The sequence below is a fragment of the Trachurus japonicus genome, chromosome 15, assembly GCF_045865225.1.
Source record: "Trachurus japonicus isolate A0001 chromosome 15, Traja_1.0".
NCBI lineage: Eukaryota > Metazoa > Chordata > Actinopteri > Carangiformes > Carangidae > Trachurus > Trachurus japonicus.
This window is the reverse complement of record NC_140921.1, coordinates 14,587,052-14,602,373: the sequence shown is the minus strand read 5'-3', so window position 1 is coordinate 14,602,373 and position 15,322 is coordinate 14,587,052. Positions and strand designations below refer to the sequence as shown.

At 42.4% G+C, this 15,322-nt stretch overlaps 1 protein-coding gene across 8 annotated transcripts in view; it reads left to right on the top strand.

Annotated features, from left to right (window-relative positions):
- The first annotated feature begins 494 nt into the window (after positions 1-494).
- LOC146973358 (transcription factor COE3) overlaps positions 495-15,322 on the top strand; it is a 69,140-nt gene continuing 54,312 nt past the window's right edge. For 7 of the 8 annotated variants that reach the window (XM_085799847.1, XM_085799845.1, XM_085799844.1 and 4 more), the window contains exons 1-6: positions 496-1,225; positions 1,514-1,670; positions 1,986-2,049; positions 2,354-2,409; positions 4,369-4,442; positions 6,276-6,344. In XM_085799847.1, coding sequence (XP_085655973.1) covers positions 1,095-1,225; positions 1,514-1,670; positions 1,986-2,049; positions 2,354-2,409; positions 4,369-4,442; positions 6,276-6,344 — 551 coding nt within the window. In that variant the 5' untranslated portion in view covers positions 496-1,094. Of the gene's footprint in view, positions 1,226-1,513; positions 1,671-1,985; positions 2,050-2,353; positions 2,410-4,368; positions 4,443-6,275; positions 6,345-15,322 lie in introns of all 8 variants that reach the window. The other variant, XM_085799843.1, reaches the window with a different exon arrangement.

Sequence of the window (15,322 nt, the reverse complement as noted above, 5' to 3'; positions counted from 1 at the left end):
TGCTTCCGATACATTAGTGAATAAACAATCTCGTCAAGCCAATTTGTAATAATAATAACACATTTTATCGAATAAAAATATCAAATACTATTAATTTTAATCCAATATAATAAAACTAATCACGGAAATTGCAATCATCAGGCCAGCTAAAACTAATAAGCAATGAATCCTGCATTTCGAGTTATTATTATGTATTATTTTCTTTTATTATTATTATTTTTTTCCTCATTATGTGTGATGGTTACACCCGGTTGAATTTTCCATATCGTTAAAAAAATCAAACTCACCACATATAGGGCCTAAGCAAGAGGAAAAGTGGAGCGAGTGAGTGTTCTCAGGCTGCTGCACTATAGGGCTGTACCCGTACAGTGGAGCGCCACTGCCTGACAGGAACCGTCAGAGCTCCGTATATGGGCAAAACCCCGCCCCTTCAGCGTCATATTCTGACAGCGCCTCTCCCGTGGGTTTAGAGTTTTGGCTCCCGGGAAAGATTTCAGTCCTCGGGGAAAGAGGGCTTAGTTTTGCATGTTCCCATCCATCCTGCACGACGCGAAAGGGCCCCTTATCCACCTCTCCTGTGTACTAGGAACACCTCCACTGGTGATCAGCCTTTGCCTGTGTTTGTCTTGTGGAGAAGCAGCAGCACCTTTTCAGGAGTGGGTTTTTTATTCAACAAGAAGTCCTGAAGGTTTTGGATGCGGTGCTTCAGGGATGTGGGCACTTTGAGAGCAGCATCACCCACAAACACAAACAACTGCCATCGATTTTTCTGTGAATAGCACAAAAAAAGAAAAAAAATCAGAAAAAGAAAAAACAAAGAGGAACAATAGCAACACAAAAAAATCTTGTCTATTGAACAATTCACTTTTCCAGTCTGTGGATACCGCTCTAACTAAGTACAGCACTTTGAGAATTGTTCACATCGGACGGACTGAAGAGGGAGGCAAGACCTGTGGACCGGGTTTTCCCTCGCAAGTCTGAATCGGCTCTCGCTACTTATCCCGTGAAAAAAAAACAACCCTGAAGGATAACACGCTTGGACGTTTATTTCCCTAATTTCGCAGGAGGCTCTTTTTTCACGCAAATTGTCCTAAATGTTTGGGATTCAGGAAACTATACCGCGGGGTGGGACGACGATGAAGGAGGAACCGCTGGGTGGACTGAACTCGGTCCGCTCCTGGATGCACACAGCTGGGGTGGTGGATGCAAACACAGCCGCCCAAAGGTACGCATGCCAAAAGCATCTGATTTTTCTCACGCATTCCCTCCTCATCATATCGACCCCTCAATCCCCTGAATACTCTGTATCAATTACGGTCTCCCAATAAATGCCCCCCCTTCGGCTTTCCCTTCTTTCATTACATGAGATTACCCATTATTGTGACAAATCAAGAAATCTCCCCCGTACTCGAGCGTGCTTCTGCATCTCCAATGTTTCCATCAGCTTCTCCATCATCTAGTATCCCCGGTGTCCGGTGCTTAACCGAGATGGTCTCTTGTTTTCTCCCCGCAGCGGTGTCGGCTTGGCACGGGCACATTATGAAAAGCAGCCCCCTTCCAACCTCAGAAAATCCAATTTTTTCCATTTCGTCCTGGCGCTGTATGACAGACAGGGTCAGCCCGTGGAGATCGAAAGGACAGCTTTTGTGGACTTTGTGGAGAAAGAAAAAGTAAGCGGTGTATTTTAGAAATACAGGCACCCCCTTGAAACATAATCAGCACATGTATCGAAATTATGTTCTCTGAAATGGCAATGGGTTACTAAGGGGAAGTCACGTGTAATATTGATTTTTTTTTAACTCAATTCCTTGATGACAGAGAGTCGTTTTAACAACCAAAGCTGTTTCTCTTTTCTTTTGCACACTAACTTTAAATATACATATGCACACACATGGGTTGTAACACGCAGGCATGTGCTGTGCTGACAGGCAGTTGTTTTTGTTGTTGATGTTGATGCTGATTTTCACAAACTGTTTCTTCTGCAGGAACCAACCAGTGAAAAAACTAACAATGGGATACATTACAAACTACAGTTATTGTACAGCAATGGTGAGTTCAAGTGTCATTAATATTTTGCAAACACGTGCAAAGATATCAAATATTACTTTGCTTGCCTGCATAAAACCACATACAATACAATAACTACTACTAATAACAGTAATAATAATGCTAATATTAATAATAATAAAATTCATGGCAATAATGATAATAAAAATTATAATAGTAAAAGTTGTCTTATAATTTTATAAATGTTATAAATGTTTTATAAAATATTTTTTCTTTCTTTTTATTTTATTAATTGTCAACAATTCCTCCAAGTTGACCAGTGCTCTTGTGTTTCTCTCCCTCACAGGCGTCAGAACAGAACAGGATCTTTACATACGGTTAATCGATTCCATGACGAAGCAGGTAAGCTGCTGTTACACTTTGTGTGTCCACGCACGGGTGCAACTCTTTGCTGCACGTCCACAGGGCTGCACTTGTGCAAAACCTTAACACGCCGTGCAAAATTGTCACCCCCACCCCCTGAGATAACATGCACGACCCCAAAAAATGCTTGCAAAATATAGTGGTGGCACAAAATAAAATAAAATAACCAGTGTAACAAGAAGAGACAGCCTCCATTTGGACTGTTTATGTTTGGTCGTATCATATTGCAAGACTCCAAAGTCGATTTTACTCTGCTTGAGTTAGGCTTCTTTGTAGGCTCAGTTTGTCCAACATTAAAATTTAAACGCTACGTCTGCTCCATATGATCTTATCAGACTTTTCCTGCACAGAGTCAGAGGTGACGCTACAAAGATATTTTCAAAAATTGCATGACGTATTATATTTATAAATATTGATATTGATATTTTTTTCGCTGGGGTGAATTTCACTCATGTTCCTCACAAAACAGCTGAGTGACTTTTTCACCCAGACCTCAGCGCAGCAAATGTTATTATTACACGTCTTCACGCGCGTTTAAAGCCAACGCAGAGGGTTTGTAAAGTTCATTATAATTATGGGAATAAAATCAGGCGTCCTCACTTGAGCTGTGCAGCTCGTATTTGTGTGTTTGAAGCGGAGGCTTTAGGTAGAACCTCCTGAATAGAGCCGTGAAGCCTGGGCCACTGGTCACAGACAACATTCCTGTGCGAATGATCCGAGTCAATGACGCAGAACAAGCAATTTATGGATTTCTGTTTCTACAGCTGCAAATAGCGACATAAATCAAACCAATATAGATAATCGCCCGGCTCTCAACACACACACAGGCACACACACAAAAAAGGAAAAGAAAGACAGAAAAAAGAAAAATACACACACACATCAGGTCAAGTAGGACAGCTTAAAAAAAAAAGAGTGATGCGACCTGGTTCAGATATGTCACTTTTTCAAAGTCACTCTCTCATATTCGCCTGAAGCCAGCCAAAAAAAAAAAAAAAAAGCCAAAACACGGAATTTATTCATGACAGCAAAACATAAACAAACATCACGCTGCTTATTTATTGTTATTTTATTTTAGTTATTTTGTGAGATAGGCTATAAATATATATAAATATATATATGTTGTAAGTATTTTGTCAATAATGTGATGCTTTCCTTGCGTCTGCTGCACTTGGTGCCGGTTCAGTACGAGGGAGTGAAGAGTCTATCCTTAGAAATGGAAGAAGGAGGGAGGGATCGAGGGAGGGAGAGAAAGAGAAGAGCGGCAGAACTGATAGCTCCACGCCATCTGTTTCAGCCAATGCTCAAAAATTACTCAACCGTACCGCCAGACACCGCTTTTTATCCACAGAAAGATCATTGTTAGCGGCTCAAAATAAACAACAGATTGCCCATTAACACTTTCCCCCAAATATCCCCAGATTATAAGCATATTGATGACACTTCTATTGGATCTCTCCTTATGAAAATCTCTCTGTCTCTCTTTCTCTGTCTGTCTGTCTGAGCCACAGGATATTATGTAGATTAATAAAAAAAAAATACAATTTATTATTATTATCATCTCTACCGTTATAGTTACCATTCATTTAAGAATTGTATTTTTTATTTTTATTGCCACTGAAAATATTGTTGCTGCTATTGTTACTATTGTTCCTGTCTGTTTTTTTTTTTTTTTGTAATTGTTTATTGGTGTGGATGTAATCATGTTTATATAAATTAATATAATTTATCACAGTGTGATTATCTTAACCACAGTGTTGCTCAGCCTTTGCACTCTTCTAATATATTGTGTTGTCCTAACATCATGTGTGTTCCTTGCCCTGATTTATTTCATGAAGTTCAGGAACAGGAGCTATGGTGCTCTAATTATTTGTGAATTAATGTGTTTAAGGGATGACTGTGTTTTCACTTTTATTTCCATCTCATTTCCTTTCAAAGGCCATAATTTATGAGGGCCAAGACAAGAATCCAGAAATGTGCAGAGTTCTTCTTACTCATGAAATTATGTGCAGGTAAGCATTATTATTATTATAATTATTATTATTATCATTTTTTATTATTTTGTTGTTGTTGGAGCTCTGTTGTTGGATTTTGCAGTTGTAGGCAAAAACTGCCCCCACCCCCCACCCCCTTCTCTAAGTTTTTGACACTTATGATGTGATACAGCAATCCAGACTGTCCTGTGGTCTTTCAGCAATCACATACTGTACACACACACACTCACTCACTCACACACATTCACAGAGAGAGAGGGAGAGGGAGAGAGAGCTGCTGTCATTTCTAACTTTGATATGATGTGATTCAACTTTGATATGAATATGAATATGACAGTGAGAATGAACTGACTGTCTTTGGCAGTGAAGGGAAACTGAGTGTGTAATAAACAGTCAGTGACACAGTACATAAGTTATGTTTTTAATTTGTAGTTTATTTAGTTTTATATTTTAAGAATTGTATGTCATCATTTGTGCCTGCCACAGACAATGTGTTTCCTGTTAAGTTATGCACAGACGCTGCATGCTATGTATCAGGGTTTTTTTTTTTTTCTTTTTTTCTTTTTAGCACAGAGTCAGTTCTCGGTTGATCCCACCTGTCAACAATGATCAGCGAGCCTTTTAGCGTCATTTAACCACATAAATCTCCACCTCTCATATTGCGCTGCTATTCAGCGGTGTCATTGATACTAAAAGGAAAAACGCCTTTTGTTGTTATTGTTGAGCTCAGCATGAGCTTTGTGAACATTGAATTCGGATACTGTCGGTTAACCTCTCCTTTGTTGCACCGGTGCATTGTTCAAGTTACTGGTTGAGAGCAAGTGCAGCATGAGAGCTGAGAATGATTTGTCTTTTTCCATGCATAAACTCATCACTCACGCTCAATTTATACATGCATCCATCACTTATTTGTGACACGGTGAATATGCTGGTGCTCTAGAGGTAATATTTTTTTTGTCAAGAGGAAGTGCATTTTGCTGCTGAATGAAGAACTGCTCTAACTGCTGCCTATAATCAGATAAGTAGATACTTGTAATAAGAGCAGTTATAATAAGAATAAGCATTTAATCTCAGCTTATTTTCTTCTGCTTGCAATACACTAGTTTTGAATAATATTTTTTGCCTTAATACTTCGCAGCCACCTCCGCTATAAAACATCTTTATTATTGCTGCGAGAAAGTCATGTAAATCAGACATATTTAAATAGCGTGTGGTTGACTGACAGTAGCTTTGCACACAATCTTTGTTATTCTTTCCGCACCATATGGTATAAATCAATCCCTTTTCACATATGTTTATATGTTTTCGTTTCACATGGAAGCTGGGATGATGTATTTGTTTATTTTTGCAGTTTTGATTCAAGTTCTAATCAAAGAAGCAAAAGGCGGTGAGCTATAGGCTTAGGGAGGAGATGGCTGAAACATGTGGTGGAAGATAGATTAGTGCTTTTGAGGCCATAATTGATAAATGCCCCGCAGAAATATTGGTTGAGGGTGGCACCTTGCATCTCCCTCAGAAATAGCAGCTTGGCAATTAGAGGTAAACAAAAGCTGAAGCTGTGAAAAGTGACTCCCCTGCCTCCTGGCCCAATCCCCACTCCCCTCCCCTCCAACACTAAGCCAAACAACACAACATGTTGTTTTCACCATTTTTATCAGCCATCAGCATCAATGGAATGGATAGATTGGGTGAGGGAAATCTCATGACAATTTTTATTCCTGATATCAAAACCACTCAGAGGCACCTCATAAATGTATGTGCTTTTTTGTGTGCATTCTTTATTTATTTTTATTTATTTAGCAAAGTATTGCTTGTTCTGACACACGCTACACTTGTCTTGTGTTCCTATAGCCGATGCTGTGACAAGAAAAGCTGTGGAAACAGGAACGAGACTCCATCAGACCCCGTGATCATTGACAGGTAGGTCTGTGTGTGTGCGGCTCCTTGTGTGTTTGTGATCGCGAGAAACGAGTGAGTAAATGAATGAGTGAGTGTCTGACTGACTAAATGGATGAGCAGGCACATGGATCAGCTAGTGAACAAATGAGTTCCCTCCCGGTGTGCCAGACGGCCCAGTTGGGCTGACTTGCATCTTATAGCACCACAGTGTGGGAACTGTGGGTGATTCTGTGTGAGTGGCTGAGGGGCGTCTTTCCCAGGTACCTGTGCACTGAGGGGCGGTCACCACCTGGATAGGGTTTGTTCAATCACAGGTGGCTCAATCACTAGAGGATCATGCTGGGAATACACCTAATTAGCTTAGGCAACTTCGCATTTATTTGGCTGGCTTCCTTTCTTTGTTTACGACAGTGATGCTTACACTGTCAATAGTTGTTTTTCATTGACTGTTTCCTTCTCTCAAGTTAGCTGCGAGCTAGATGCCATTAAAGTTTCGTTTTAGAAGGGATAAACATTTTATGTCTGCTGTTTTCTCTTGCACCTTCAGGAAAGTTACATCTGCTGCATTTATATTGCCCTTCATCACTTTCTAAAGAGGGAGAATAAATGGTCTTCTTCCAGGCATTGACATTTCTCTAACACTGTGCAACTATACATCCTGGTTAGTTTGAATATGTTTAGGTAGGTGTGTGTGTGTGTGTGTGTGTCAGTTCATGTGTGTGTGTGTGTGTGTCAGTTCGTGTGTGTGTGGTGGATATAGGGGCAAGGTAGGGGGTTTCATTTGAGCGTCGATCTCAATGTAACTCTCACCACGTAGTAGGGAGAGACAGCAATGCTAATGTTTGACTAGCCGGAATCACTGTTTGCTTAGTGGAGAATGCCTGGTATCTGACAGAGGGGACAACTCTCTTATTAGTAATCAAATAGGGCTGAGCAGTTGTTGCTGCCACTCCACTCCAGCGGCTTCTCATGCATCAGGAAGTAGGAGCTGGCTGCCCTGGGAGCCTGGATGGATTACCAGAGCTACTGCTGTCTGAACTCAAACTCACACAGACACACACACACACGCGGATAAATGCAGATATACACGCACGGACAAGGACGCCAAGCACGCAGACAGACAGACACCCACACACGCACGCATCCACGTCCTCATATGCACGCATGCTGCCTGTGTGTCGTCTGCGCTGTTGCTCTGGTTGAATGTTTATATTCTTTATGACACGGTCACGGTGCATGCACATAAAAAGTACTGATGTGTTTAGGACAATGTAAGGACAGGGCTCTCTTTTTCTTCTTTTTGTTGTTGGTGCTGTGTCTGGTATCAAGCGGATTGCTTAATTTATTAGTCAGGTGCAGGGATGGCGGTGCAAACATTAACATATAACTTGAGACGTCTACTTTGCCTAATTTTCTGCTGCTTTCATGTTTTGCTTTGTGTCGCTCTGCTGCCTTTTACTGCTTAGAGTTTCGCACACTATTGTTCTTCAATCTGCAGGACAAAACATGTAACATAAGTACAATAAGCAAAAATGAATGCACGGAGAATTAAAGTCAAGAAGAGGGGTGGGAAAAAAAAAGAACAGGAAAAAAAGAAGCGGATGGATATTGTAAGCTCAACTGGCTCAGGGAGGGCTCGGATTTTCATTGTGATGAGTCTGAATAGGAGTAGAGTATCCCTTTCCTTGCACAATGAGCGGCTCTGTTGAAACACAAAAGCATATGTTCCTCATTAGACCCTCCCATTGTCTCCATGTCGTAACTATGAGCCCGTCAGCTCACCCTAACAGACCCACACAGGTTCCCAGTGACTGTAGGAGGCTTGCAGAGAGGGGTGCTTGTGAAAGGTTGCAGGGTTTAGCGTGAGTTACGGACATGACCAGGGCACACTGTAGGTTTCCTACGTAAGATTATTTACTGCAATTACTTGACTATTCCCGCTGTGCATGTGGGTAAGCTTTTAGTGAAAGCGTCCATGTTTTACAGCCATTTCTGTTACAGCTGTCATTTTCTCATGCACATCATTACAGGCACCTGTGCTGCGGTCGCTGCTGGCAGAAACTGATTATTTCCAATTGAGTAGAACATAGCTGAGTGACATAAACCTAGAGGAGAGGTTTGATTGTTGAATCAGGCATGTCTCATCTGTCTACAATTACAGTATGAAAACCAGCTAGCACAGCCACATTTCCTAGAGAAACAGTAGCATGGCCGAACCTTAAGAAACAGATTTGGAGTGAATCATTGATGGCGTTCATTCGCTGTAACATTTTCCCAGATGGTAAGAGGGGAAAGCGCACACAGCTAGCTGGCATCTAGCAAGACATTAACTGGCGTTCCCATGGATCTGGCATATCCAACGGAGTTTGGGAAACTTATCATTCCAAATGTGTCCTATTTTCCTGCGGTCAAGCCAGACATCTGTTTACCCTATTTTCTCTCAGAGTTTTGATACAGATTTTCACTCAGATTTTTGAAGAGGAAGGATTCTCTTTAAAAAAAAAAAAAAAGTTGGTTAGATATAGGCCCAACAGCTGTCACAAAGTTTCAGCACTGCTTGGTCTTTAAATATTTCAGCACTTACATTTGATGCCCCTGCATTATTCAGACTCATTTTTGGATGAAGAAAGGCCCTATTTTTGTTGCATTTGGGTGGGTTTATATGTGTTGTGACTCAAATTTCAACATCTTTTGGGAAACTCAGTATATTTTGCGCAATGAAAAAAAAAGGGTATTGTGTTCAACAGTGTGAGCGCACTTTTTTTTTCTTTCCCCGAACATCAAACCAGATTGAAAACGTCAAACTCTGTTGCCGCTTGCATTAAATAAAAGCGGCAGTAATATATTTAATGATTAATTGTAGCAGTGTTGCTATGACCACAGCACTTTGCAGTTTGCTGTAATCATCTCTCTCCTTTATTAATCTAGCAGTGCTACAGATGTCACATTTATAAGTTAATGGTGCCTTAAAGTAAGTGGGGGTGCAGGTTTATTCAGTCAGTAATTTGAGTCTTTAGAATTATAGTGATGAGGTACCAATATCTGATTAGATGGTTTTCCCATTTACAGTGCATGTAGTGTATAGCCAAACATAACTCAATTTGCGATGACTCTCCTGGTCTGGTATCTGTCTTCACTCTCTTGCATATTGACTTTGTCTTCTCTTGTGTGAAAGATTAGATACATTGTTCAGGCTCACACATGGATTTTGTAATAAGACAGCACATGTTGTTGAAAGAGGAGAGAAAATGACTCGGTCTGTGTGTCGGGGGTTCAAAGGTCATATTTTACTCTGAGAAGCCGGGGCAATTTATGCAAGTAGAATTGAGACAGACAGAGAGCGAGAGAGTGTGTTATCGGTGTGTATTCTGCCCATATATGAATTTTGAATTTAATGTATGTTCATACAGTTTAACATCCTGTGTCAATTTACGCTGCCATTCAGAAACGGATTCTGGACCAGAGCTAAACATGTCAGCTCCATTTATTCCAGTGGCCGCGGCACTCCCTTTCACTTCCTGTCACAAAGGTCAAAGAGCAGTGACCTTTGGAGTGCAGCCCAGCCACTGAATAATTCATGACATTGACTTGTATTTCCCCTTATTTTTTCCCCTTGTCTCTTTTTTTTTTTGGTCAGCACACATGGTTGTGCTGTGGGAGGCTTTTATTCATTTAGCTCATTTATAAAGGCCTCCCCGCACCTGTTCGTGTGTTAATGCAATTAAATTTTGGCCTAATGTAAATTTTGCTTAGCTTTCCGTTATGTCCCTCATTAGCGAGCCTGTATTTTCTAAATGACTTTGCGTTATCGTTCATTTGTGGAACACCTACGAGGTCATTTCCCAGAGTGCACTTGACTTGTTGTCAAGTTGTTTACCAGAAACAAAGGGCTGCAGCCTTAGAACGTCTCACATGTGGTTCCCCCGGCCTTCTAAGAAACAAATCGGAAAATTTGTGTGCTCCCATCTGGTTTTTGCAAAACCGTGATTACCTCCAAAAGCTGAACAAATGCCAGTATTTATAAGGTCAGCCCTTTATGTGGAAATGTGATGTAAATGAGAATCAGCGAAAGGGGACATTAAACAAAATTAAATTCATTGTCTCCTTTAATGTCATTTACATTTTTGGCTAAGCCCTGGACTGTCAAAGAGGATTTCTAAAACCATTTTAATTGCACATCAGCATTGGAAAAGAGGGTGTGTTTTCACTGAGCGGCTGTCTTGATAACCTGCACAGAGAAGTCTGTTTATGAAGTACCTAAATGACATGTTTTCACTGCATCTGCAGAGGGGCAATTAAGATGGCACTCAGTAGGTAGTGTTAATCTAGCATTGTGCTCGCACCATCCATAATGAAAATGATGCAGTGGATGGGGTCACTGTTGTTGTGATTGAGAGTTGATTGCTGCAGGTGTTCCTTCTGGATTTTTTGCATTATACCGCTGAGCTTTGGGACCTGCGCTGCAGTGTTTCTCAAGACTTTACAGTGAGTCATTTAAAGCTGTTAAGTTGTACAGGAAATGCTTTTTGTCTACATTTACGCACGCACACACGCACCTTTTATTTGCGGCCCCACAATATATCCACAGTGGTGTTTTATTTATGGCTGTGTTTGGTGTAATTTATGTGACAGATGTGGGTTTTTGACGCCCATGGAGAAATGGGAGAATAAACTGGCCACCCCTGCCTAAGTCGACATGATGTTTGAGTGAAGCCTGTCTCCTCCTGAGCCAGAGTAGGAAGAGCAGGAAGTGTTGAGAGCGAAAGCTGTACTTGGCAGCTCTCCTTTGGCTTGCACTTGCCGAAAAATGAAACCCAGACCCTCTCTGCAGCCTCAGAGCCAGAACCTCCTTCCCAGTGCTCCAACATCCAGGATTGGGTAATACTGTTCACTAAGCAAAACATTACCTCAAATTATTCTCGCCCTGTTTTCTATTCCCTCCTCCCTCATGTCGGTTTTATCGCAGTTTGTAAATGTCAAGACACGTACAAAGACGCACAGTATAAATGATATTTTCCAAATTATGCTCACATGTTTGGGTTCACATGAGTGGCGGCTGAACGTAACGTGGTGCCTGACGTTCCCGAGGGAGACCCACCTCACTAGGGTAGGATTCCCCAGTGGCATCAGCTAATGGCAAGACTTGACAACAGCAGAGAAGCCGGGGGTGTTGTGTTTTACTAGCGCTGAGCAGGGGTGATGACTTTAACATGTGTGCAGAGAAAGACGGAGATGTTTGTGTGGTGTGTACGTGTGCGTCTCGGTGCACGCACGCGTTTGCATGCATGTGTGTGCCGGCGCACTTGTGTGTGTGTGAGTGCTGTGCTAAAGAGAGAGGTGTGCAGTACGAAAGAGTGGCGCGGGCCAACAGAGCGACGGATTCGGCTCCAGCTTGACGGCAGTGAAAGACGAAACATGGTTCCACATGTGTTGAGAAAGAGCAGTCCATCTGTCCATGGAGACAACCCCTCCCCCCTTCACCACCCCCTTCTCTTTCCCTCTTTCCTTCTCTTCCTCTCCTTCTCTCGCTCTCTCCCTCTCCCCCCACCACTCTTTTGCTCCCCTGGTTCACTGCTGACAGAAACAAGGCCAGAGCTGGGGTGATGGGATGAATGCTGGGCCAAGAGCAACACTGGACCTTGTATACACACACAGTTACACACACACACATCCTGAGGAGAAATAAGAAAAGGTTATCATAGATTTTTTTTTTTGGTCTACGTCTTTATATGTTAAAGTTTGCTCTCTTCAGTTGCGTTTGCTGACTTCAGGTTCAGCGTGGCGTTAATGCAGCTGAAACGCTGCTGTGGGGCAATGTAAGTGATTTATTTTGATGTTATGAAAGAAAACAATCTATTAAGATTTGTTCACTTTTCCCTGACACTCGGCTGCAATAAGCCACCACAGTGAAAATCTTACATTATTGAAATTAAATCTGAGGTAAATAAAACATGCCACTCTTTCTCAAATATTTAGCAGCTCTCCTTTATAATTAAACTTGGTGGCTGTTTTGAAGATGTTGTTTGGTTTCTTAAAGCATTAATGACGCAAGAGCTTTGTCAAACAGCTCCTGATTCTGTGAATCACATTTAGGTCACTCAGACCAATGTTTTTTTTAGCCATTTTTTCTTTTGAAAAAGGGTCTCCTTTCTTTCTCTTGGCATGTTCTCACTCCCATTCAATCCTTATTAGGTTTCCCCTAATTGTCAAACAAACTGTTGGGTCAACCTCAGTCGTATCTGGCCGTAAAACAGCACATTAGGCCCTGGTGAGGGATATATGTGGTATTTCATCGGAGACGGAGTAATGCTGGGGTTTTATGGTTAAGTACCAGTTCACGCCCACGCCATTTGTTTCGCATTAGAGTGGAGGTTTTGTAAATCAGATCAATATGTTCGCTGAGATGTGATTCCTTGTCGGGATCTCCCGAGTCGTTCTTTCCTCAAGTATTTTTCTTAGGGGACTGGTTGTCGATGCACACTCTTCCACTCCCCTTCCTTCCCATCCTTCCCTTTTTTCCTCACCTCTGTCAGTCCCTCCCTCCATCTCCACCCTCAATCTATTTCCATTTTCTGAATGTAGCAATTTGTAGTGTGACACGGGCAAGATTAGGATGGGAAGCAGTCTGAAGATTTCATCGGACATGGTCCTGCTCCCGCTGGTGTGAGGTCACAGGACAAAGATGGGGGAATTCAGGGATAGGGTCATCAGTTACCTCGGGGAAACGAGCTGGTCTGCTGGCTGCTCTGTTGGCCCCAGGGGTGCCTGGGATGTATCGGAGGAGAAGCCCCAGAGAAAGAGCCCTGAACCAGTGTCATTTATTAAAAGTGACAAGTTATTTCTAACTATAGCTCTGTTTTTATTGTTTTACAATGCTGTCATTTGGAACAGTGCCCCTCTGTTCAGGAATCACAAACAAGTGATGAATGAACGAGGCGACCTGCTTTTTTAACATATACACATGGCGGATGCACACGTGTGCCGTTAAATTATGTTATGAATTTTGTTGGGGGTTTGCTTGAATTAAACAAATGTGCAAGTTTAATAAAGATCGACTGTACGATAAGCGTAATAAAAATATTTCACCATTCACCAGTTTTCTCCAGGACATTTGTTCAGTAAATTAATAACAGCTTACAGTATGAATCTCAAGCTGACCTCCGCATAATCAGTTCCAGAAGTCCCACAGAACATGACCACGCTGTGGTGCATGTGTGCACAGAGAGTGGAGGCTCAGCGTCTATTTTAGTGGTTGAGCTGGTTTGACTTTTTTTTTTGTTCTGGAGTTTCACTATAAAAAAACACAAGATTCATGCTAATAATGGAGTATTTATTCAATGTTTGACCAGTGCTCTTCAGTGAGGGTCACTAAGGTACTCTGCTCCCCCTCTTTTTTTACTGCCTGCCCCAACTGCGTTAATGATATATGACAGAAATTTCCTTGTGCTGGTTCAGTGGCAAGAAAGGTCCTGGCTAGTCTATATCAATCCATCTGACTTATGTTCCCATGTCTTGAATTACCGCTTGATGGAAACCTGCTGCGGGCTTCTTTTGCCAATTGAAATCAGATCTCCTCCACAGCCTGGTGTGATATTGATCCATATTCAACACCCAGGCTGCCGATCGATCAGTATTGATTTACAATAAAAAACACTCCTCTGCTTGTTCAGCACTGCGATCGATACTTTAAAGCAAAAGGGGGAAAAAAATGTAAAAAGAAGAAAAACAGGATTGTGCTTTTTTTTTTTTTTCTTACCGTGCAGTGACCAGCTGAAATATATATAAAATGTGTGGAGATGCTTCATTTCATTAGAGGAGTGTGAGTTTAAGTGACCAAACCTTGACCACACCGGCAAACCGGCAGCAACGTCTCGTCTGCAGTGAACAATGATCCTCTCCCGCCATGTGAGACAAACCAATAAAAATGGTTTAACGGGATGACACTTCTATAAGGACTCATTTATTGAAGGAGGTGTGTCTGTTTCTGAATTAGTGGCACATCTGCACTGCAAAGGGGAGTGCTAAAACTGTCATATCAAATCTATCTGAAAATTGAAATGGAATGCTAAAAGTGGTGGTTCAAGCCCGAGCACTTTAGCTTGATTTCGGCGTGTTAACACGATGACATGATTTCCTGTGGTTTTGATATTAATTCGTGTCTCATTCTCCATCCCGCCCGCACACACAGATGCCGGGCCCCTGCCTCCCACACGGTCATTATTAGGGCCCGGCACAATCCTGAACATACTGAAACACAATAAGGTGACCAATTCAGGTCCTGTCCAGATCCACTTTTCTCCCTGTCACATCTTAGTCCTAATCTCTCGGACTTCCTCCCCTCTGCCAAGTAACCGTTCCCATCCAGCAGGTCCCACCACTGGCCCGGGCTGCCAACATCTGAAAGTTATTATCCCCAATCTCTGACATCCAGGAGTTTACAGTTATATAATGATGGGGAAAACCACACGTCCCCAGAGGCAGAGAACATTTTTGAGATGCCTCCCCATCTGTTTTGGGGGAGCTGCCCATTTTGGGCCAAACTCAGAATGGCAGGCAGGCAGATTTTTTTTGTAATCTTTTATTTTCTACCACTGGAACAGGCCAGTCTGGGAGTCATTATATGGGGTGATAAAGCAAATCCAATTGGGTCAGGTTCCCCTCCACACAGCGCTGGTGGCACCAGCTCTCCCTGCCTCGCTGCTCGTCCCTGACTGTGTAAGTGGTGGTTGTTTGTTTGTCCTAGAGAGGCTGGGCTGGGGGACTAATGCAAGCCCGGGGGCCAGCCAGGTCGGAGGCGACGGTAAACCCGAGCTGCCTGGTGTAGCAGTGCTCCCTCGCTGCTGGCTTGGCCTTGTTTGGACTGCAGCTCCGGTTTGCTTTCTTAGAGGGAAGCTGAGCCTCCGTAATCATTGAGCCTTTCGCTCGGGTGGGGAGCACCGTCGAGACCAGAGGGAGTGATGACATAGGTCCGCAGAGGCCTGGCCCGGTCCACCCCTGCT